At 35.3% G+C, this 24574-nt stretch overlaps 1 protein-coding gene across 1 annotated transcript in view; it reads left to right on the forward strand.

The window, feature by feature from the left end:
• Positions 1-24574, forward strand: part of EMB1138 (DEAD box RNA helicase (RH3)) — a 49245-nt gene that overhangs the window by 13449 nt on the left and 11222 nt on the right. Inside the window, exons 6-9 of the mRNA XM_089821958.1 lie at positions 1665-1889; positions 10798-11175; positions 13566-13715; positions 14114-14209. Of these exons, the coding sequence (XP_089678084.1) occupies positions 1665-1889; positions 10798-11175; positions 13566-13715; positions 14114-14209 (849 nt within the window). The remainder of the gene's footprint in view (positions 1-1664; positions 1890-10797; positions 11176-13565; positions 13716-14113; positions 14210-24574) is intronic.

The following is a 24574-nucleotide window of genomic DNA, read 5'->3' on the forward strand; positions in this document are numbered from 1 at the left end:
ACAAAGGGTGTATGTAGGTTAGTAGGTATAGAGCAGTTCTGCAACAAGGGCAAGCTTCATAGCAAAAGGTAGATTATTCAAGCTAAATGTTCAAGTGGAGAACAAACTTCATAGCAGAGGGAGATTATTGAAGCTAAATGTTCAAGTGCTCCAGAGACCCAGATGACATCATTAATGGCAGTCTAATTTCTTACTGTCGTTATTTTGCATAATGTTATCCTTGTATACCCTTTTTATTATTTTTAAAAAGTTAAGTTGTGCTCTATCATAAGTCATAAATTGTGGGCCTTGGCTGGCTGTCAAGAACTTAAGGCTACACTGTTACTTTATCGTTATTTTTTATGGGAACTTGTCTTAAGAAAGGTGGCTGGTCATGATTTTTTTCATAGTTCATTTTACATTTTGCTTCAATTAGGATGGATATGCAGAGTTGATGGAAAATCGCATTTAACGATGACTAATTCTTAATAGGAAAGAAATATTGAACCTCAAGTTGTACTAATCATAGAGGCTTGAAGATGACAAAAACAAAATAGATGCATTGTGGTTAGTCTTCTATCATTTTATTTCTTTATTCTGAACTTGAAGATATTTAACCCATTTTCTAAATTCTGGATGATATTAACCAATATCTCTTTGTGTGTTTGTAAGCTTGAAAAGCTGACCACCTGGCAGCTTACTGTGTTTGTCTATGTTGCATTCACATTTTTTGGTACTATTTGTGAAATCTTAAATTTAAGTCTCCATGTTTGTGATTCATGAGTATTCTACTTGTTAGATTGGTATGGCACCATACTGGATCAATAAATCCTTTTGGCTTACTCCAAAAGACTTTAAGAACTCATGTTCAACCATTGTAAATCAATACTTTGGGAAAGTCACCAAAAATGAATTTGCAGGCTGATTTGAAAAATGAGTAAGAACTTGACATTATAGTTGAGATGCTCGTTATATAGACAGACCATTGCTGTATTAGCTAATTTGAAGTTGTAAGAAGTAGGTAAAGATGATGGAAAATCAACAGGATTAAGGTATGTGGCCTTTCAGGTGAAGGTAAGTCGAGAGTCAACCAAAGGAGATAGAGAACCTGATTGCAGAATCTTTGATTTTAATTTGTTTCTCCTAGAATTATTGACATGCATATTTGGAAGTCCTTATTACCCAACTTTCTATTGTGTGCTGCTCCAAGACATATATTATTTTTGAGTGTCAGATCGAGTGTTGTTTATCTTGGCTCTTCATCTCAAGAAACCATATAGGAAGGGGTTTGTTTCGTGAAGATGTGTAAATTACTAAATAATCTTCATATAACAAGCAATGAAGAAATGAGTTTAAATGCTCTTTCATTTTTATTTGGAAAACAATTCTACTACATTTTGACCCTCCTGGAATATATTAGGTATGGACAAACATGTTTTCTGGTACAAGGTAAGTTTGTAAATCAAGATGCCATTAAAGAAACATGTTATGTTTTTATGAACTTAGACTTGTTGGTGATAATATTCTGTTCTTCAGTCTTGTAGAAGCTCTTTTACTGTAACTTTTAATAAATTCAATGCACAAAGAAATAACACGTTAAGGATATAAAGAAAGGCCTAAATGGCTATCCATCTAGTACATGTTTTGATAGTCTTTAACTGTGCTTTGTTTACATTTGTATACAGGTTTATGCAAAAGGCGGCAAGACTATAGTTTTCACTCAAACAAAGCGAGATGCTGATGATGTTTCAGTAGCTTTGGGTAGTAGAATTCCTTGCGAGGCCTTACATGGCGATATTTCTCAATATCAACGAGAAAAGACATTGAATGGGTTTCGTGAAGGGAAATTTTCAGTATTGGTTGCTACAGATGTTGCAGCTCGTGGACTCGACGTTCCTAATGTAGATCTAGTGAGTATGAAACATAATAAAATTATCTAATGAATTAATTCGGTATATAGATTACCATTTAGTTGCATGAACATTGCAATTTTTTGTATTTTGGCAATCTCGTAATGTGCATCATGGGTGATATAATTTGGATGGAAGAATGGGTAAGTACATCCTGACTGTAGATGGAAATTACATTGCAGCAGGGTGCAAAATAATAATTGGAATATGAATTTTTCATCTCTTTTTTCTCTACCTTTGTGTGATTTAGTGCCTCTTATAACCGAGCTCTGCTCTTTTTTAGTTTGTTCCCTGCTCAACTTAATCAGAGTGCGCTCCATCATATTGTAGTCCATGATTCATAGTTGTTCCAATGTTCAATTTTCTATATTCGCTCATACCATCCTAGTTTAGATGATGATCAGATCCTCCAGCAAGCAGATCAAATATTGGTTCTTCCCACTCATTGTCTGTATGCAATTTTATATGATGCGAAGCTGAGGCAATTCAAGCTTTGCACTAAAATAATATCTTTTGTAAAGCAGTTCATCTTCACCATTATGAGAAGGCCAGTGGACCGATATGTACACCTTTCTAGTAAATTCATTTGGAAATCATTCCACTTAATCTCATGGTGACACTGATCAAGTTATCAATCTTGTTAAAACAACATTTAATTTTATTCATGGTAAAATTCCAAAATCATTTCCAAGCCTAAACTTTGTCTTGGATTTGTTATAATGTAATGGCATATACTATGCGAAATGGGACATTACAAATAATGTTGAAGATAGCTGGAATATGCAATTTTTCTATTGTAATCTGTGAGAATGGTTAGCATTGATGACCCTTTGCTCATAGTTTGTGATGTCATAAATAATTTTTACAACTAGAGACTATGAGCAGTATGAAATTATGTGAACCAAATAACTACTTAAGTCATTCAACGATATGTTTCTGTGATGATTTATCCCCATCCCTTGGTTTCCCATCCCTGACTGCCTCACATCGAATTTCTGTTCAAATATCTTTTCTAGGATCTCGAGTTTGCTTCTCGGCACCCTCTTCTTGTGTTTCCTGATCCCCCTTCCCAAAAAGGGGCTTAGTGGCACAGAGTTCAGAAACCATGAGTGATACAAATCCATTCATCTGCTTCTAGATAGCCATCTTAGGGCTAAGAGGCTGCAGTTGGGAAGATCAAAGTCATCAAAAAGGAAAAACGTACTTTCAAGAAGTACTTTTACAGTTTAACCTATTAGGTTATTTTTAATTGGAGATTCTAAAGATGAGATACTTGTGTTCCGCAGTCATAAGTTCGTAATGCAATGAAGGATGAACTTGATGGGTTTGAAAATGGAAGGCATTCTATGAATCTTCATGAGTTCCATGGAATATGAATTGTAGTTGGTGAAGGGGAATCCTTAATGCCGTGTTATGAAATTATGAATGATGCTGAAGATTGCTAGGATGTGCAATAATGCTATTGACAGTTTGCAAGCATCTTCGAAATGGATAGCCATTGCTCTAGTGTTTGGATGATATCCATGGTTGGGACCATAATTAACTATATAGCTTGTTCATAAACTTTCAGAAGTAGGATTGTCTTGGAAAAAATTGCCCCCGTCTCAAATAACCCCATACAGCTTTGAGTCTACAAGGTAAGCTTGAAGTGTCCTAAATGTGAAAAAAGAAAATGTATGTTAATAGCTTCGGTTAGAATTCCAAAGTTGAGATGCTCATGTTCCACACTCTAGTCCATATGGTATGGAGATTGCCGTAAATATATGGGAGAAAGGCAATGCATCAGGCCTTGAAATATATTAAACTCGATGAAGATGATTATAGAAGTCCTTTTCATATGAATTATACCTTTATCATTTTTCATGAGGGTATTGGGGTAGTGGTAGACAAAATTCCAAGGATATGTTTGGTTGTTTTTGGCACACAATGGTTAGGGATTTAAGAAGTTCTTGTTTTATGACCAACCTTGGTAAACAATACACTGGTTGCCAGCCTCTCTTTTAGGGTGTATGCAGGTTGTTTTCAAATGAGGCAAAAACAGGTTTTGAAGGGTCCCCAAAACCATTTACGACGATCGGCTATAGATAGGAAACGTTAAAGAGTAACTAGACAAAACTTGCTGGCAAACCCATTAGGCCAACAACCATGAAGATCATCTTAGTTAGTCTTTAGTTTATTAGGTAGTTTCTATTTTAATCTTTAGTTCTCGATTGTTCCATAATAGAAACATCATCTTTGTAAATCTACATATGGAGCTTTCATCTCTATTGTTTAATGCAACTGTAACATCAATTTACCATAACACTCCTATGGTTGAATATTGTCAATAAATTAAATATATTTTATAATTAAGTCAATGTTCCTAACCCTAGTTGAAATGATCTATGCTTTTAATGTTTCTAATGAGGAAGATCCATGTTTACCGTACAGGGTAAACGGTCTATTAATGCATGCAGACATTAGACAAGAACATGTAACACAGAAGTATTTCTTTTATTATTCACATGTATACAGAAGATACTACAATGTTCAATATGATTGATTACAATGATGATTACAAAGTCCATTATGAACGGTGTACATATACCTTCCTGAAGGGTTGACTCAATCGTTACGTGCCCGTTCGGATACAATTGTACCTGTCGGCTACAATATAAATTTTACCGACATCATCCCCCCAAAATAAAAGTCGTCTCCGGATGACAATTACAAAATATTCGAGACAAATTAACAAAATAGAATACACTAACTATAACTATAATAGGATAAATCTTTTTCCGTCACATTATATTCACATTTCTCCCGTGCCTGCACCAAACTAGTCTCCAAAACATGTTGCATCTGTAGCATTTGCTAACACAATATTTTTGCCTTAGCCAAGTTGATCTTGATAGCCACCTGCGTCGCCTTCTCTACTTCCAACTCTTGGGTACATTGAGCCAAGTGTCGCTCTATTGTCTCCAACTGGATGATCAGCTCCTTCTGAGCTCTCTATGCATCCACCAAGACAGCCTCCCATCCAACACCTACTCTAAGTGCCCCAAAGCGTAGGACCCCTCTCAAAAGGCTTGCTCCAGTGCTCTCTCCACCTCTGGCACACAGACACTATATGCCTATAGCAGCTCTAGGTCTCATCAACTGGTCACACTTCCCACGATTGATAACTGCACTAACTGGGGGTTTAGGGGGCATCATCCTGAGCGGGGTCGAGGGGTAGCGCCCTCACGGGGTTCTTGGGCAAAGTCCTAGGCCAAGACCAAATTAGAACTCTCAAACCCACACAAAAGTTCATTGACTACACCATTTTTGTGATTTTCTTCCGATCCCATACTCTTTCTGCCAATCGCTTGTGTTTTATTGCTTGTTTATGTCTTTCCCTTTCCTTCGGTATCATACGTTATTCATTGTGAACATTTTTTATTTGTCGTCGTATTTTTTTTTTTTAGAACCTCCTATCACCCTTCTTCTATGTCTACCTGTGTACTGCAATCTCCTTCCCTTCAAGAGAGTCTGTATGGTGATCTCAAACTTCTGTGTTTTATAGATGACTATGCTTATGTCGTATGATTCTTCTTCTTTCTCCAGTTCCTACCATACGGAATGGCTCCTTTTCCTGTATTGAAGATGTTCCCAATTCTCCTTCTACGATGTACGACTTCCTTGCTCTTGCTACCGTACGTTTGGCCGTGCGACCATGGTATGTACTTACGGGCCTCTACCTCTATCTTCTGTCTTACAGTATATATTGATTCGATGTTTGCTTCCTTGATGTCGCACTGGACTTTTCCGTTGCTTCCTACTGCAATTTGTTTTCCGCAAGGCCGTACGGAAGTGAGGCCGTACGGTTCACTTTTCTCTCTACAGTACGGTTATTTTTCTTGCTTCCTCAAACATCCAGGCCATATGGACCACCGTACGCTGCTTACCTTCTTCTTTCTGATTTGTACGAAGCACCGCACGTTGCCTTCTTTCTAAACCGTACGGAAGATGTTGTTTCTCTTCTTTTCGTTGCCATACAGTGTTCTAATTTTCCACAAGATTTTAGCCGTACGGAAATGGGCCATATGGTGTTCGTTCTCTTCTCCGCGTGGGTCAAAGCTTTCTGTGGATTTTGGTACAATCTTTCTTGAACATGCAAATTGTCATACGGTCTTTGTGATTTCCTTAAGGTTGTACAGTGCATTAACTTGTGTTCTCCTTGAGCCCGTACGGTCCAATTCCCTAGCTGGTTATTACCCATATGGTGATACTTATTCCCCTCTTGAGCCGTACGGTGTGTCAGGTACAATATCTTCTCTTGTCTGGCCATATGATGGATCACCTGTGATTTCCTGCTGTCTTTTGCCTGGTTGTACGGTGTCCTTCCTAGGTCATACAATGTTTTGTTTTTCTTTACTGCCTTCTACTCTCCTCCACACATGCTTGTACGGTCAGAATTCCTTTTGACACTTGTCCGTACGGTTTATTTGCTTTGCTCTCCTAAAAGGCCATACTATTATACTGGATTCCAATTATCTCCCATCAGTATGTTCTTTGGTTCGGTATCATCTCCCAGATTCATGGTTTGTATTGTGGCCTCTTCATATTTTATTGGCTTTCCTTTTAATGAATACATGTGCAGGTGTTTCATCCAGTTGTTCGTTCCCTTCTTTTATTTCCCTAAATTCTTTTGGAAATCCATCTCCGTTGCGTTCTTTCTCTATCGTTAGTATGTTGCAGCTTTGGAAGAGTTCATAATCCTCCATTTGCAAGTGAAATAGACCGTTTACCGAATCCAGATCGTCATCCTTCGATCCAACTTCCAACTGCAGGACTCCTCCCTCATTTGGTTCCATTTGCTTCTTACCTTCATCCTCTCCTTCTGAATCGGACGATCCGGCTTCTTCCCCCACCACTTGTGTGTGTAAATCAATAATAAATCTCCATCCTTTGGTCTCCATTGATAGTGTATTCTTCTTCCAGTCATGTTTAACCTTTGCTTGTACGAGCCATCCTCATCCAAGAATGGCGTCATATCCCCTTCTTTTTAGCAGGATGACTACATAGTCAAGCAGGAACGACTGTGTTCCAGTAGTTACTAGTTGTGCCATCAGGATCCCTAGAGGCTTAATGCCATGTTGGTCGGTAGTTAGTGATTGGAACGTGGGTGGCCACAATGTCGGCTGTCCCAACTTCGTTCAAGTATCTTCTAGTAGGACATTTACCCCTAAACCTCTGTCCATAATTGTGTTTGAGAGGATTGTTCCCGATATACCCATTTCTATGACTGCCAGATGCCTTTTTGATGTGAGAGGTAGCAGCATTGGGTCTATTGCACTTGTTCCACTTTCCTTCTCCTTCCTAGGTTCTTCTGGTAGTTTAGCATTCGGAGCCATGTTTGTGAGTGTTGTTCGTAGTTGGGGCATTGTGAGGATCAAATCATTTAATTTTACTAGTACTTTAGTTTGTATCCGCCTTATGATGTTCTGTTCTGCGTAGTTCCTCATTGAGGTACCCGCAGTGCCCCCCTTCTCCATTTGTGATTTCTTTGTCTGCATCCCTTTCTCAATTTCTACCCGTGCTTCTTCTAGTCTCTTCTTTTCTTCCGTCGGGTCTGGGTACAGCTTTGCCTGTTTACGTGTAATTGCCAAGACTTCCTCTTCGTTCGTTTATGATTTGATGCTGATCAAATTTACTCCTGATTTTGATTTCGGGCACTTGGCATCTTCATGGTCTCTAGGATCACACCATCTGCATAACTGTGGTGTGTTTGTTGGTGTACAGTTTCGTGCAAAGTGGACCCACAAGTTGCATGCTCGACATTGAACCATTGATCGGTCGTTCGCATCATACTGAATTCGACTGTGGCCCCATTATTATTGTTATTATTGTTGTTTTTGGTGGTGTTGTTTTGTCCCCTTCTGTTGTTTTTGTACCCACTCGAGGTGGCATTGTCATTGTTTGTGTTTCCATTCCCTCTTGATGTGGATGCTTCCTGTGTTAGGAGCACTTGTTGATGACCTCTTGTTTTCATATTGAACGGGCATTCCTTTGTGGAATGTCGCGCAATTTGGTAGATATCACAGAATTGATTCTTCAGATAGGATCCCTTAGTGTGACCTTTTGTCTTGCATTCTGTGTACCATAGCTCATTTTCTTTGATCCGACGATTCCCTTTCTACATATTCTTAAAATCTTTCATCATTCTGATCATATCCTTTTGGATGGCTCGGACCTTCTTATTGCCCTTTTCATCACTACTGCTATTCTCAAAAGAGGACTCATCCGAGTCGGATGATCTGCTTTTCTTCTTCTTTTTCTTTTTTTTCTCTTCACTCTCTAAGTCCATCGCTTGATTGTATGTTTCAATGTATGACGATGGTGGTACAATCTTGATTTTCCCTTTTAACTCCGGGCGTAGTCCTTCTATTAACCATCTCTTTTCAGCCCGTTTGCTGGCTTACTTTCCATTTTATTTACTAATTCATTTAGTTTACTAGCATATACACGGACTGTTACATTTTTGTTTTGTTTTGTGATGTAGATTTCTGCTACTATCTTGTTGTCGTCTCGTAGTAGTTGAAACTCTGTAATAAATTTTTTCTTTATGTTTTCCCATGTGGTTAGCTTTGTCGGATTGGTGTTTGAAAACCAATCGATTGCTACACCCCGTAGGTGGCTGAAAATTGCCTTGCCCATTCGTCATGGTCATTTTCTCCATTCGCTGTCCAAATTGTTTCACAAGTTTTGCAATGTTTGATCGGGTCAGCCGTGCCATCCCTGTCGAACTTTGGTAATTTTTTCTTTGGACCGGCCATTGGTACCCTTTCTTTTGTTGTGTGCTATTGTCGGTACCCGCGTTGTTCTGTACTCCCATACTGCTTTGAACACCCATGTTATGGACACCTACGTTCTCGAGTGGCGTGAAGGCTTCCTCAAGGAGTTGGTTGTTTCGACCAAACTGTATTTGCTCCTCAAGTGTATCAGGGACGAAGAGTTCACCCCACGCTCGTGTTCTTTCGACACTCCGAGCCATGTTGGTCCTTTCCCTTTCGTTCGGATTCCCCCTTGGTGTATACTAGTTTGCCAATTCTTCCTTTGTTCCTTTGATCACCCTTCACCTTTCTCGGGCTTCTTCTATCAACCTCTCCCTTGATCGACTTAGTGACTGCACTTTGTTTGTCAGTGCTCTCATGGTACCATGGTCACCTCCTGTGACACCATTACTGTACCCTTTGGTAAGTTGTTGGAGTTTGTGCCTTCGGTCGCTTTGCTATGTGCGGTTTAATATTTCCCGTGCCACACTTATGCTGTCATCTTCTAGATTCTTATTTCTATCTTTATTCAATGTGTTCGACATTCATAGCATCTAGTCCTTATAGGCAACGGCACCAAATGTTTACCGTATAGGGTAAACGGTTTATTAATGCATGCAGACAATAGACAAGAACATGTAACACTGAAGTATAGCTTTTATTATTCTCATGTATACAGAAAATGCTACAATATTCGATATGATTGATTACAATGATGATTACAAAGTCCATTGTAGACAGTGTACATATACCTTTCCGAAGGGGTGACTCAACCATCACGCGCCCATTCGGATACAATTGTACTCGTTGGCTACAATATAGATTTTACCAACAACAATCCATTGTGTGGATTATCATTTCCTAACATGTTGTAGGATCTTAACTAGGTACATGATGTTGCTGAATAATAAATATTAGAGCATTTACTAAAGGGGACATTACTCTTTGCATTGATGGAAGTGATAAAGAAACAAAACAAAGCCAATTAAGTGTCAGGTAATCATGTCATAATTCTGCGAACTTGGGATTCGGAAGACAAATGAGACTAAAAGATAAAAAAGTAAAACTCGAAGGCCTGATTAAATGAGAGATACACATGAGCAGACCTTGTTTACTCAGAAGCTTGGAGAAGGTAAATAATATGGCAATATGCTGAAGTTAGACAATGTTGTGAGATCAAAAGAAACTATTTCACACAATCCTTCTCTTAATGGGCAGGTTTCAAATAACAAAATTGTCAATCATTGACAAGCACAATTACTGGCTTAATGTGCCAAAAAGAAAAGACACTAGTCAGGAATATAACATACAGACACATGGGAATACAGAGATTTTAGAGACAAGTTATTTAAAGAAAAAGTAGTTGAACTGATCTCAAAGAAATTGGGGATGTTACTCGCAACACTATGCTGTTATTGTTTCTTGTGTTTTGACATTATTGAGCTATTAATCATTGTATACAAAATACTCAAATGTCATCAAGGTTGACTGATGTTTTAGTTTGTATATTTTTTCTCTCACGCCTCTACAATCTTGGATTATTACTCCTTTGTGGTATATGCTTCACTAAGCTGGTTAGTCATTCTGAGAATTCTGTCATACTTTTGTTTGAAGCTGAGAAATTTGGCTCTAAGGAAACAGACTAATATACCTTTAGAAAGATGTTAAGTACAGGGTACATTTTCTGTAGATGAACACTAAATAAGGACATCATGACATCACCAAAAGTTTATCACAAATTATACAGAAAATGGTAGTATTTGTTCATGTAATTGAAGATGGGTGGTAGTATGGGTTGATTACAAAAACATGATAAATATAATTTTCTACTTGTTGGACATGTATCATTTTCTTTCTATAATATTATAGAGCCAAACTTTCTTCAGGAACATTCAATTAAGGTTTTTGGTTTTTGTTTTTTTTTAAATTTAGCCTATTCCAATATTATCGTTAACTGTCAGAGATTCTGATTTGTACAACCATTTCTTAGGTCCTCCAATTTCTTTACATAATCTACAAAGTCCTAGTCGTGTGTAGGCTGTACTCATTATGAAATTGATATGTGTGTTACCTAATGCATTGTGGATGTTTTTGCTAAATTGGTTTTATTTCAGGTTATACACTATGAACTTCCAAATGACCCAGAAACTTTTGTGCATCGCTCTGGCCGCACAGGACGTGCTGGAAAAGAAGGCATTGCAGTCTTGATGTACACAAGCAGTCAAAAAAGAACTCTGCGATCTTTTGAACGTGAAGTTCACTGCAAATTTGAGTATACTGGACCCCCTTTGGTACAAGATGTATTAGAATCATCAGCACACCAGGTTGTCTATGATATTGGGAAAGTACATCCACAATTGATAGAAATTTTTACTCCAACTGCAAACAAATTAATTGAAGAAAAAGGAATAAATGCTCTCGCAGCTGCATTAGCCTGCTTAAGTGGCTTTAGTCAACCTCCAGCTTCTCGCTCTCTTATCAGTCATGAAGAGGTATATCACATGCTCTACATATTTTCTATGAATATTTGGAAATTATTCTCTTATTACATGGTGCATAGTAGTCTTCTAATGTATCATTGGTCAATTCAATTTTCCTAATGCGGTTGGGTTGAAGTGATTAAACATACTGTATTCCATTTGAAGATTCATAACGACATAAGGCACAAAAGGGGTATGAGGGGAAGTGAGGGGGGATCAATCGCTATTGAGTTGGATAAGGTAACCATGCTGGAAATAATACAAATCACTATTGGGATATGGAAAAAGCGTTCACTTAGGCCTTCATTGTTTATCAAGCCAAATTTTGAAGTCACCATGGGAGATACGTTGCATTCTTTTCTGCTGCATATTGATCAAAACTGAAAGAATCATATAGTTAGTTGTGAGCACAGTTTGAATCAATAGAAGATAGAATACCCTTACAGAATATCCAATTTGCATAGGAAGAGGCTGTGGCACAAATGATGCTTAGTTAAACAAAGATGCATAATATTAAATTAAAATTAAGGTCTATATATTTTATCGTCCAATACAATTACAAAAGGTTCAGTAGGCCGTTTTAGAAAATCCAACAATGTGCACTCTTGGTGCTTGGTCTCCATTTCCTTCATCAAAGTACCACCTAAATTTTAGTCCCATCAGTTGCCTTCTGCCAAGCCTGAAATAGAACATGTATAATTCTTATCCCAATATCATCAGTAATTCAAGTGGGTTTATAATTCTGTATTGGAGACATGGAGTGAAGCCCCTGTCATAAAACTGCAAAATGCTTCATCTTATTCAAGTGTGCGTGAGAGAGTTAAAAATATTATGATTTTTACTAGCTTCTTTTTTGCTATGGTAAATCAATGTTGTTATTTTAAATAGAGGAGATGAAAGCTCTTTATGTAGATTTACAAAGACGATGTTTCTAAAAGAAACAATCGTGAACTAAAGATAAAAATAGAAACTATTTTTTAAATTAAAGATGAAAATAGGAACTACTTATTAATCTAAAGACTAGCTAAGTTGACCATTAAAGAAACATTACAATATTTTAAAACCCTCCCTTTTATGGTCATCGTTTGACTACCTCATAGAAGACAATTCATGTCTTGTGGTCATAAGTTCTTCAAAACATTCTACAACTGCTGAGACCCTCCCTGGATCTACAGAATTTCAATGACCAAGAGTAGCCAAAATCCGTCTACAAAGAACAGAGAAGGGTGACCTTTCTTCAGAAAGATCTGCAACAAGAGACAAAAGCTTGCAATTGAGTCTGCCATTAACCTTCCACAATATGCAAAACTTCTGACACAAAAATCCCATGCAAACTTCATGAATTACAGAAAATAGAATCTGAGACACAGATTGGAGATCACAAAATTTCGTTTTAGAGGGACAAACAGTAAAATCCAACAAATAATTTTTGAGGAAAACTAGTAAAAACCCAATTGATAATTTTTGAGGAAAAAATTGTTAAAACCCAACATATATTTTTTGAATAAAAAATTATTAAAACCCACCCATAATTTTTTAAGGAGAAAAATTTGATAACCCATCAGAAATGTTTTAAGGGAAAAAAATTAAAATTATGAAAACCTGTCACAATTTTTAAGGGGAAAAAATTATGAAAACCCTTAAGAATTTTTGAAGGGAAAAACTTATGAAAACCCTTAAATTTTTTTTAAAGGCAAAAAGCTATGAAAACCCATTAGAAAAATCTTCACGGAGCGAAACATGAGACTTTGCATGGTAAAATAGCACATGCAAGCAACCTACAAGTACATGCAACTCACAAAATGTACATGCAAGAACATACAACTCACAAAATGCACATGCAAGCAACATCAACATGCAAGTACTTGCAACATTCAAAAATCAATGACTTCTGCTCAAATCAAAAAATCCTAGGCTTGTGATTTAAAGCAAAAAAAATCAAAGACTAACCACAAAATTTTCATGAAATACCTCCTACAATTTTAATTTTTGAAAAAAATTTCCAGATTAGAAGAGGCTCAATTTTTTCTTAAAAAATTTGCCAAATTTTATGAAATCCCATCAACCTGCTCTGGTACCATGTTATGGTAAATCATTTGTTGTGAGGAGATGAAAGCTCCTTATATAAATTTACAAAGAGGAACTACTAAAGACGAAAATAGAAATGACTTAATAAATTAAATATTAAGATAATCATTAAAGAAACATTAAAATATTCTAATATTTTTTACGAGGCATAAATCCATTGTGTTAGAATAGGTCAAACATAGTTAAACCCAGTTATTTCCTTGTACATCATAAATATGCAATGGATAACAATTTATTTTTATACAATGAATGGCCTTTTACAGTTTATTAAGTCACAAGTTATTTGTATATTTACTTTATATTTTTCTGTTCAGGGATGGACAACCTTGCAAATGACTATGGAATCTTTAATGTTGAATGGAGGACGATTTATGTCTGCAAGAACTGTTATGGGTGTCTTATCTGATATATGGTCTCCAGCTGCTGGTCAAGTCGGGAAGATTAAAGTGATCAGTGATAGAGATGTGAGTATAATGTCCCAAGATCAGTTTAATGGATAAAATATATAATGTTTTCTTTATATGCTGTGAATGAATATTCTATTTGTATCAGTTTTTTGTCTACCACTACTGTGAATGTTCATTGCTGCAACAGTGCATGGTCCCTGTTATTTTTATTTCTAAATTGTCCATAGGTTGGTATTCTTTTTCGATGTACTTATCTTATGACAACATCACTTGTTTTGTACTACTGATTTTTTTGTTGCATTGGTTTATTGTCATTTTATCAATTATAAAAAATTTACTTAGCACTTCCCATTTCCTTAAAGAGAATTGTTTTGAGTTACATTATCCAAGAGTGGAATGCGGAAACTATTAGTATTGATCTTTGTATATCTGTCTATTGATATTGATCTTTGTAGGTTGAAGGAGCAGTCTTTGATTTGCCAGAAGATGTTGCAAAAGAGCTTCTTTTGAAGCAGACAAAACCAGGTTATACAATATCTGAAATCACTAAGGTTGTCACTCTAGCTTTAACATTCTTTCATAAGAACCATGATGTACTTGGAATTTTCAATAGCATTACATACAAGCTACAGTTTTCTAAATTTCTATTGATGGACCCAAGTTTATTACATCACTAAAAACATTAGGCTACAAAGTAATAAACTGAAAATTATCATGGAGGTAGAAATTTGGTTCAATTCAAAGTGAAGTTCTATGAGATCCACAGTTTGCTGTATTAATTTCACTGTTAGTACTATTGGTTTCTTCTTCACTATTTGAATTACTCTTGTAGATACATATCAAAACAAAAAGTTAAAGCAAGCATAACTATTTGAATGATGGGTAGCTGCAACATATAGAAAAAATGCACACATACCAGAACTAATTTCAGCATTATTTGGAATGATAAATTGTCATGCCAAGACTGAATTACATTGAAACATGCCTAGAGATTTTTTCGTAGTTCATTGATATGCTATCTACCTCTGCATGTGTAATTTTGGATTTCCTAATGTTTTCTCACACAGGATTCGATTCATGTGTTAATACCCCTAGGCCACATGGCTAGTAGGTTTATATTTTCCACATTGTTAAAGAAATTGACTGGGTTGTGTTACAGTGAACTGTGAATTGTTCTAAGCCTCCCATTCTAAACTGGTTTCTAGAATGATTCTACAAAATGTTAAATGCCGAGTAGATAGAAAATACATGTGGACACATTTGTATCCTTCACTAGAACCTGCATACAAAAAACTGAGCATATATTAATATACACACACACGTTAAACACAAGCACGTACAGATGTGTGGTGTGATTATATATAATCCTATTTAGTGAATAATTGAAGTTGTGGAACAGAGAAAGCCTAACGGCTATTAAATCAGTTGCTACCAGTCCCTATAGTCTAGGTAATCATAGAAAATTGACATTCCTGTAAGTGTGTGTGCAATCAAAAGGATTTTTGACCAATAAAATATGAGCAGTATTCATGATATTTTACCACCCATTAGATTGATAGGAAAGTTTTCTGGGGACATTCTCTATCTTTTGTTTACAAAGACATTTCAGATCCCACACAGTGATCCATCATAAGGGTTGAAGCAAATGATGATGGGATTGGACAGAAATAAAAAATTTAAGTGCCAAGACATCATTTTCTCTGACATGTATTGTTTAGATTGACAATTAGGTTCACATTCTGATCCATCAGCAGGGTGAAGCCAAATAATGACAGCATTGATGTAATCACAAATTAAGTGCTATGAGGTGTCATCATTTGTCTACACCCAGATGATGCATTGATAAATGAGTTCCAAATTTCAAAGTAGGGTGCAATATTATCATTTTAGTACGTGTGTTGATATTAATATTTTATCTGCACATGATACATTAGTTTTTTTTTCTTTTATTTGAAGATATTAATTGACTCATAAGTATCGCACGACTATTAATGGATTTAGAAATACTTTGCTCAACAATTTTTTATCAAAAACGAATAGTTTGTTAGCATTGACAAAATGTTATGAAGACACGATAATTTTTATCAAATGGAAATGCTTCTCACCTATAAACAGATTGGTCTACTTGTATTAAATGGATTTGAACTTGCAAAGGAGGTCTAATATACCAAATCTGATGCACGATCCAATAATATACTCATTCTTAAAGTATTATTAGCTAATGAAGAAAGAGAATTGTGTACAACCCCAACCACTCACCAATAGATCACCTCTTCCATGGTCATGTGTGTTCTATCTAACCACAAATATCTGTATAAATCTTGCATTCTCATTGTCCGAACAGGTTGTGCAAAATTAGTCCTGTCAAAGAAGTCTTGCATCATTTAGCACTATTTGCACTAATGTTTTCTTTCCTTCTAATTGAGGATAACTAGCTTCATTGATTTTATCTCGCATGAATAATATAATATACCAACAGCACAATCATTTTGATCTCCATTATACCCATTAAAAGCCCCGTGTATAGGCCTAACATTCCTTTCATGCCAGAAATATCAGTTGATGAATGTTCACCTTTTAAATATATCTCTGAATGACGGAGCTAGATTGCTACCAGCAATGCAGGAAGCAATGCCATTGATGAATTGATCATGTGGCAAGTGCCATTTTAATTGTAGATTCTAGTCTTGTTTTATCATATTTTAAAAAATTCACTTCCAGTTCGGGGATAGAAATCAATGAATGATGTGCAGCAACCCTACCAAAGAATACTGAGGAATTCCTTCCAATTCAACCTCTGCTGAAGTAACGGATATTTGAATAACCTGCCTGAGTTCCAAGCAAGTGATAAAGCCATTAATTTGATAGCCTTTATACTTGGGGCTGGGTTTGTTGATAAAAAATCATATAAAAATAAGCAATATATGCATATTTACAGCCTCAAGATGTATAATAATATATAAAAGTTTATATAATATTTAATAAAGTTGATTATAAATGTATAATATTATTATAAAAAATGGAACATTTAAATTATCATTTATTATATATTATTTTAATATTAAAATTTACATAACTATTAATATTTTTGATTAACAGTATTTATAATATCCTTAAATAAATATTTATTATATAATAAATTTTATGAATAATTTTAGGCCAAAGCCTAGATTATTTATTATTTATTATTATTTGTTGAGATTAATTATTATTATGTATTAAACTCGAGGACACTCGAACTCAAGACCTCCCAGATAAGAGGCCCACAATTTAGTGTTGTGTTGTAGGCTCTTGCCTATAATTTTTATGAATATTTATTTTATAGAATATTAAAAATAAAAATAGTATACATAACTATTAATCTTTTTTCTTTAATAGTAATATTAATACTTTATTTCCCTAGTGAATGGGGCTAGGAAGGATCTTCCTCTTAATTTTTGAGTTGGGGTGTCTTAGATGATGCCAACATAGGGGTGGATCAAGATTAACTTTGATGGAGCATCAAAGGGCAACCTAGTTTCTAGTGGTGGTGGGCTATATTGTACATGGCCATAATAGCAACATCCTTGCAGAAAGATTAGAGCACTTAAGGGAGGCCACCAATAATCTGGTTGAGTTCAAAGCGACACTAATTGGTTTGATGCTAGGATTGTAGCTAAGTTACACCTTGAAGGAGACTCCATAATTATTGTTAATGCTATTAGATAGAATTTGACATCGTATTGGAAGCTTGGTCGATGGCTAAAATCTATCCGAAAGCTTATAAGTAGGTTTTCCCATCTTTAAGCTATTGCATGTATATTGCAAAGGGCATAGAGTGGCTAATAAGCTAAACAAGCATGCAACATAGGGGTTCCCTAACTAATGTGGCATTGGTCCTGTGGGCATTTAGGCAATGAGTTGGGCATTGTTGTTGTGATGACATGGGCCCACAATTACTAATTAAAGTGGCAAAGGGAGAGGATAGGAGGATGCCTTTTTGCATGAGAATCAAAGTACTTAAAAATGCATAACCATTGATTGAACAACTCATAATTAGATGTTTCTCAATATATCATATCTGATGTGGCCTCTATTATGATACCCTTGGGCTGCAAGCTTTACTCCAAGGCACAAAGAATGAAATTGAAGTGCGGGATTCAGTAAGGAATTATTATATATTTGCGTTCAATTCAGATTTAAAAGGATTTGGAATGATATGATCGGACCAAGGTGGCATCATTGCAAGGACATGATTTTGTTGAGAATAGTTGATGACAGAATTGCCAATTGCTCTTTAAGTCTTGTGGCAGTCCTTAGTGACTCCCATATTTTAATCTAAGAGCAATTATGTTAGTTGTTGACTATGGACACCCCTTTTGGGCTGGTTTCAAATAAACGCCAATTTTTTTTGGATGATGTCTCAGAGACATGCCTTAAGGCCATTCTCAATTCCTCTCATTGCTTGACCATCCATGTGTTGGATGTTACTCTTCGGAGAAATATCTTAAGGCTTGTCACCGCCATCATATCAACACTAATATTTTTGCTATTTTCTTGGTGTTCATCCTGGAAATGGGGGAAAATGAATGCGGGGGCTAATCTTTGTTACGAAAGGTTTCAAAAACCAAATTCTTGGTGAAATTGGAGATGTTTTGGAGAATGTAGACAAGGAGAAGAGAATTCCTCTCTCACAAGACTGCTATGTAGTTTGTCAATATGGGAAGGAGATGACAAAATTGCCAATGTTTACCACAGTAGAGCTAGAGCCATTTGAAGCCAAGAAGTAGACTATGTCTAAGAATATAGTGTTTTATATTAAACAGTTGGAATAATGTTGGATGAGTGTGGAGAGTAGATAAAGAATTATTTGAAAGCCAAGGGTATAGACAACACTGATGACGAGTTAAAGTTCAACTTTGTCACAAAAGAAGAGAAAATGAAAAATGACATGGGTGAGGAATCGAGTCTGATTGCTAAGCTGGTTATCCATGAGCATTGTGGTCCAAAATGTTTGGTTAAAGAGGAGCATAAAGGTCTATGGTAAGCTCTCTTTTTTGTGTAAGTTATAGTGTATACTCGAATATGTTTTGGGCATTGTTTGGCATAATATAGGCTTTCTTGATGGGATTATTATGTAACGTCCCCACTAGTTAGGACAAGAATACTCATAAAACCAATGTTAGAATTTATAAAATAATAAATTATGTTTCACTATTGTACCCTCTATCCTAATCCCAACTTTAAAGACGTCTCCATATCAGGATCGATAACCCTCTCGACGATCCTTAGGTCCCTAATTACTTCTTTGTCTTCTATGAAGTGCTCCCTTGGAGTTCCTTCTTGGAAGAGATATTCTCTATCCAGGGCCCTTGTCACATATGCATATGTTAACATCCACGGAATAGTCCGGCCACAAACCATATTAAGATCACTCTCTTCCCAAAGGGACTCTCTTGATCTTAAGATATTAAGATCACTCTTTTGCCAAAAGGACTCTCTTGATCTTAACAATTAACCATATTTAAATCATACGTATCATTATCTTAGTACTCCATATCTATATATACATATATACTTTATACAAAAGTATATATGTATAAGTATATATTATCCATAAAAATATATATATATATGCATACATACATATGTATATATAACATAATTATTCATCTTATAAAAAAAATAACATAATGTTTTATATTATGTAGAGATAAAATAACATAATTTCAAATTCATAAAGTTACCTCTTTATACTCTTTCTACCTTTTATGATTTACCTTCCATTTATTTTACTCCTTTCCTTACTTTTGTATACTCCCCACTTTGGCATATGTAAAGGAGATTCAAATAGGGATAAGGCTGCCTTATTTTAAACCTTAATACTCCCCATTCTCTTAATTTTCTGTCATGGGGGCGCAAAGAGTATTTTGGTATGTACTTTGCTGGTCATTGGATAATGCCCTTTCTCCATGATTTATATGTTTTCATCCTCTCCAATTTATGATTGATCAACATTCCATCTGCAGATTTTTATTAATATATTGGTCTTCCTTTATATTTTTCGCTCCCTTCTTGATATATATACCTACCTCATCGGTTTGGCAGCAAAAGTCACAACCCATGTGTTTTGCTGATTAGATTTGTTATAATACATTTATTAGTTTATATAAATAATATGTAAATAATTTTTGCCATTGGAATATGGTTTATATGATCCTATATATGCTTCCAATTTGGGACCTAAAAGATCCAATAAGTTTTGCTGAAAGATTGAAACTTATTTAAAGAAATTATGTGTAAAGGAGAGTCACCGTAATACAAAAGTATTATAATGCAACAAACATAATAAGCAATCATCGAAACCAATGCAAACTTGGCCTTATGATATTGAGAAAGACAGCTATATTAAGAAATATATGATGTCTATAATGATGGCAATCCACCTTGCCTTGTTTAAGTCAGGTAACCATCAACACAATGCGAAGGTTGAATTATATGCTAAGTAATATCAAAGAGAAAAGGATCCTTATAACATCATTGGAGATTTGCATAAAGGGTTACAATGAGAATGCTTTCAATGTCAGAGAATAACACATGAAGAGTAAGATGGTTCAAAAGGATAAGAGGCTGCCTAGACACAAGATTGAGGAAGAAATGTATACTGGTAAGAATGTTTACTTGTGATTAGTGATCAATATCATGATCAAGGGTCATATATTCATAAAGCCGGAAGGGATAAATCGTTGGCCAAGGAAGGTTATGAGCAAACCTGTAATAACAAGCCATCAAGTCAATATGATTAAGCCATTCCTTTGGCAAGAAATAGTCATCAATAACACTATTATAGACAACTGTTATGAGAAAGATGATAATTGAGTTGTCAATGTGATAAGAGGAAGGATGCAACCTCTTATGGAAAGTTATGAACTAGAGGAAAGGCATATTTGAAGAGTTGTGGCCCCTCATGAAGGAGGATATATCTATTGAATGAAGCCTGCCATATCAGGCATCAAACACGTATTATCTCATTTTTTATTATCATTTGGATATGCTCTGTTTAGAGCTAGCTACCTTATTGGCCATTAAGGTGCAAGTGCACATAGAAGCTTATAAGAGATGACATCTAAGGAATTGCCTATTTATATTGCTGAAGAGATACAATATTCAGTAAAGTGTAAATTACCAGTGTTGATCAAACACAACACTAACCACTTCAAGTGATCACTATTGACTTCATACTAAGCATTGATAAATATTCAGACATAGAAGCATTAATTTAGAAATTATTATCGATTGTATCTTTCATTTGTAAATAAGATATGACATCTTTGAACTATCACAATCTTTGATAGAATCCATTGTGCACGTTGTATAGGTCTATTGCATATCAGACATTGCCATCAGTATTTGTACATATCTTGATTATAAATGATATATAATCAAATTCTTTGTCATTATCTTCCATTATTTGCTTCAATACATCTATTAAGCACAGGTAGACGACGATTAAAGTTCGAGGTCCATCCTTTCATAATAAAAAAAGGGAACATTACAATTGGTATCAGAGCTAACAAACCTTCCAGCCAGTGGGGGAAAATGTTTCAGATTAATTGAAAGAACTGAGGAACTAGTATAATCAAATATTTGAGAAAATGAAGAATTCATCAAGTGCATGAAAGAGCAATGAAACACACAGAAAAAAATGGATCAATTGTTGAGCACGCTAATAACACCAATATACAAGAATGACAACAAAGGGGAATAATAGAGAACAATTCATTCAAACTCCTACAGCAAATTCAAAGTCACCTGCACCAACTAACCCATCTAAAGTTGAAAGCAAGAAAACGAGTTAACATCAGTAAATCTACATGAGCAGTTTTGACATGATTAATTAAATAGTAGTCTTCAACAAGATATGTCTTTAGAGGACTAAATTGATTTACAAATAAATTACCTACCTAAGGTGCAAAGAAATTATCTCTCAAACCGAAGAAGAGGAAGCAAAGAGAAAGAACACCTTGAGGAACATGAGGAGGACAATTGCAATACAACAATTTCATTAGCTATCTCATCCATCCAAAGTAGAAGTGTAATTGCAAAACAAAATCCTAGAAGAGGTTAAAATGAGAGAGGATCATCAAGCACCACAAGTGCAAGGAAAGGAAAAAGAGGCTATGGACTCTTCATGTATCATAAATGAGTTAAGAACATGGCTCCATAAAAATAGTGAGGATGACTTCACACCGTGACAAGAATTATGCACAAGATGCTAAATTAGAGGTTAAGCTTAGGAACCATAATTCACATTTGGTTGATATTGCTGAATTACTTCACATGATGTACAAGATTAGAGTGACTTCACATTGTCACAAGGAACAAGCATCAAAACTTATTAATAGATTTAAACTTGAGTCACAAAAATATATTAAAAAAACTTTGAAAATTACTATTAAAGAATTATTTTTTAACCATATGTAAATAATCTTAAATATTCTAGTAGAAATATGATATATTCAATACACACATTATTCTTAATTTAAAAAAAATTAAAAATACATAGTTATGAATTTTAAAACTTATTATAGCTTGTTACACATAAAGCTATGTCTTAGTAGTAAATGGCATCTTAATCCAACGCATGAGATATAAGCTTCAATATATGAAATAAAATAAGCTTCGTATTATTATCATCTTCTATTACTGAAATGATCATTGCCAAACTGCTATATCATATTTATGAATTACTCTATTAAGATTTTCAAACAAAATCCCACCCGACGGAAAGTCTAATGGTACAAGAGAATTCTTCAGCGGCAAGAGAGATTTTGTCGGTTGAAAACTGTTAATACGACTATTTTTCAGCATGGTGCAAAAATTGTTTCTTGCCACCGAACTGGAGTGTGCTAGAGGAGCTCAAATCCCAGTGGACAAGGAAGTAAGAGATCTTTGTATCAGAATTCAGCAATTTAAACCAAAATGATAGAGATCTACTGTTGAGGATGAGAAATCTTGCAGTGCCCACCAAAAGCCCTTCACTGTCCTGGCTGCAACCTATGGCAATGTTTTGGTTGGGGATTGTGCCTTTCTACTTCTGTTGCAACCTGTAACATTGAGGTCATGGCACTTGTTCGAGTCACATTTGAGTCCATTGTACGCTGAGGACATGGCAGGGTTACAGATGAGGTCAGAATGGCTATTACAGTCGCTCTGGATCCAGACAATGTAGGAGCTTATCTTTCACTGGACTTCTGATGTCATGCTGGAAACCACATGAATCTCAGAGCCTATACAAAAAGTGACTTTTAGGTGTAATTAATAGAGATAATAAATGCTGATGTCTATCCATTCTTTTTTTCCCTTATTTTCAATCTGAGAAAATAGCTTAAACCCCTGGGAAAATTGGAAGGGATCAATTAAAAAAAAGTAATTAATGAATATAAATTAATTAAAAAATCAGATCTTGTCAAACTTAAAAAAACTTTTAAAATTGAGATATTCTTTGATAACATAAATTAATTGGGAGGGCCAGTGAAAACATTAGTTCCCTGCCTATTATATACGCAGGGACTAATAATAGTTATACATTTTAAATAAACTACGTTAACTGACAAATGTTAGTATTAAAAAAATAGATATTTTAAAATTTGATGTTCATGGGATGCCCTAAGAACTACATCACAACTTTTGAAATTAATGTTGATGTGATTCCCTAAGAATTACATCACAACTTGTGTGATATCAGTTTGTACAAATAGATTTGATCACTCCAATTTCTCACAGCTTTGTAGAATATCGACACTTGCCTAATAGGATCCACGATGCAGTCAAATACTATGCACAATTTCCTGAGGCAAACTATTAGCTTACTGTAGCAACAACCGAAAATGCTAGAGAATTTTCCCTTAGGTCGGCCCAAATTTTCATGTGATGGAGCTGCACATAATGAACAGGAGCCTGTTTGAACTTGCAAGAGACCAGATCCATACCCTGAATGTGGGCTGCATCTGTACCCGGGCTCTTTAGGGTCTAGACCATTAACATAGGAAATTATTGAACTGACAGATTTTCAACTCAATGAGAGTTTTGTTTCCCTAAACTTACATACAAGATTGTTGTTGTTTGCCTCTGTTGTTGGTTTTAGTATAGATCTTGGTTTGAGTTTGTGGGTTTGGCAATTTGTTTTGTGTTTGGGTATATCTATACAAAAAATGTAAAAATCACATATCCTATATGAGTGAATTAAGATTAGATTATCACAATTTAGCATCATATAACAATGAAACTGCCATAAACTTGAATGTCATTTAGAACATAAATGATAAATATTTAATATTATAAAATATTCATCGTTCAAACTTCACATTCGATATTAAAATAATAATGTAAAGTTCAATAATTAGTTTAATCATCAATATCATCATCATCATCATCATCATTCACATCAGATGATGTAGGAACATTAGATGATCAACAAGTAATTCTAGTACTATTGCCACTTGCACTAAAAGTGTGTTGGCTTTCAGACTCCTCATGTGCAATATATTGGGAAGTGGAAGCATTTGAGTCAGAATGCTTTGGCTCAATATCCCACAACTTTGTGTCCCCCTTCCTTGTAGTTATGTTTGTACAAAAGGAGATGCCAGTTGGAACATACTAAGTTTTCAATTCTTTTTGAGTGCAGTCTATTGTGCTTTATTGAGTGGATGAAAGAATATGTATTCCAATTCCTTCAAGTGCTGGTGAGGTGAACTCAAATGAAAGTTGAAACTTAAGACTAAAAAACAAAATTTATTAAACTTGTGATAAAACTTTGATTGTGAGGGGTTGTAGGTGTTGGAAACGTTGGCTATGGAAGTACCAGTAATCGTAAGCATCCTTTCCAAACTTACAATGAAGAGCCTGAATATTTTGACCATTTGTGGGTACAAAAT

This window comes from Cupressus sempervirens, chromosome 3 (genome assembly GCF_028749045.1).
Source record: "Cupressus sempervirens isolate cs-2001-9-10 chromosome 3, ASM2874904v1, whole genome shotgun sequence".
NCBI classification, from domain to species: domain Eukaryota; kingdom Viridiplantae; phylum Streptophyta; class Pinopsida; order Cupressales; family Cupressaceae; genus Cupressus; species Cupressus sempervirens.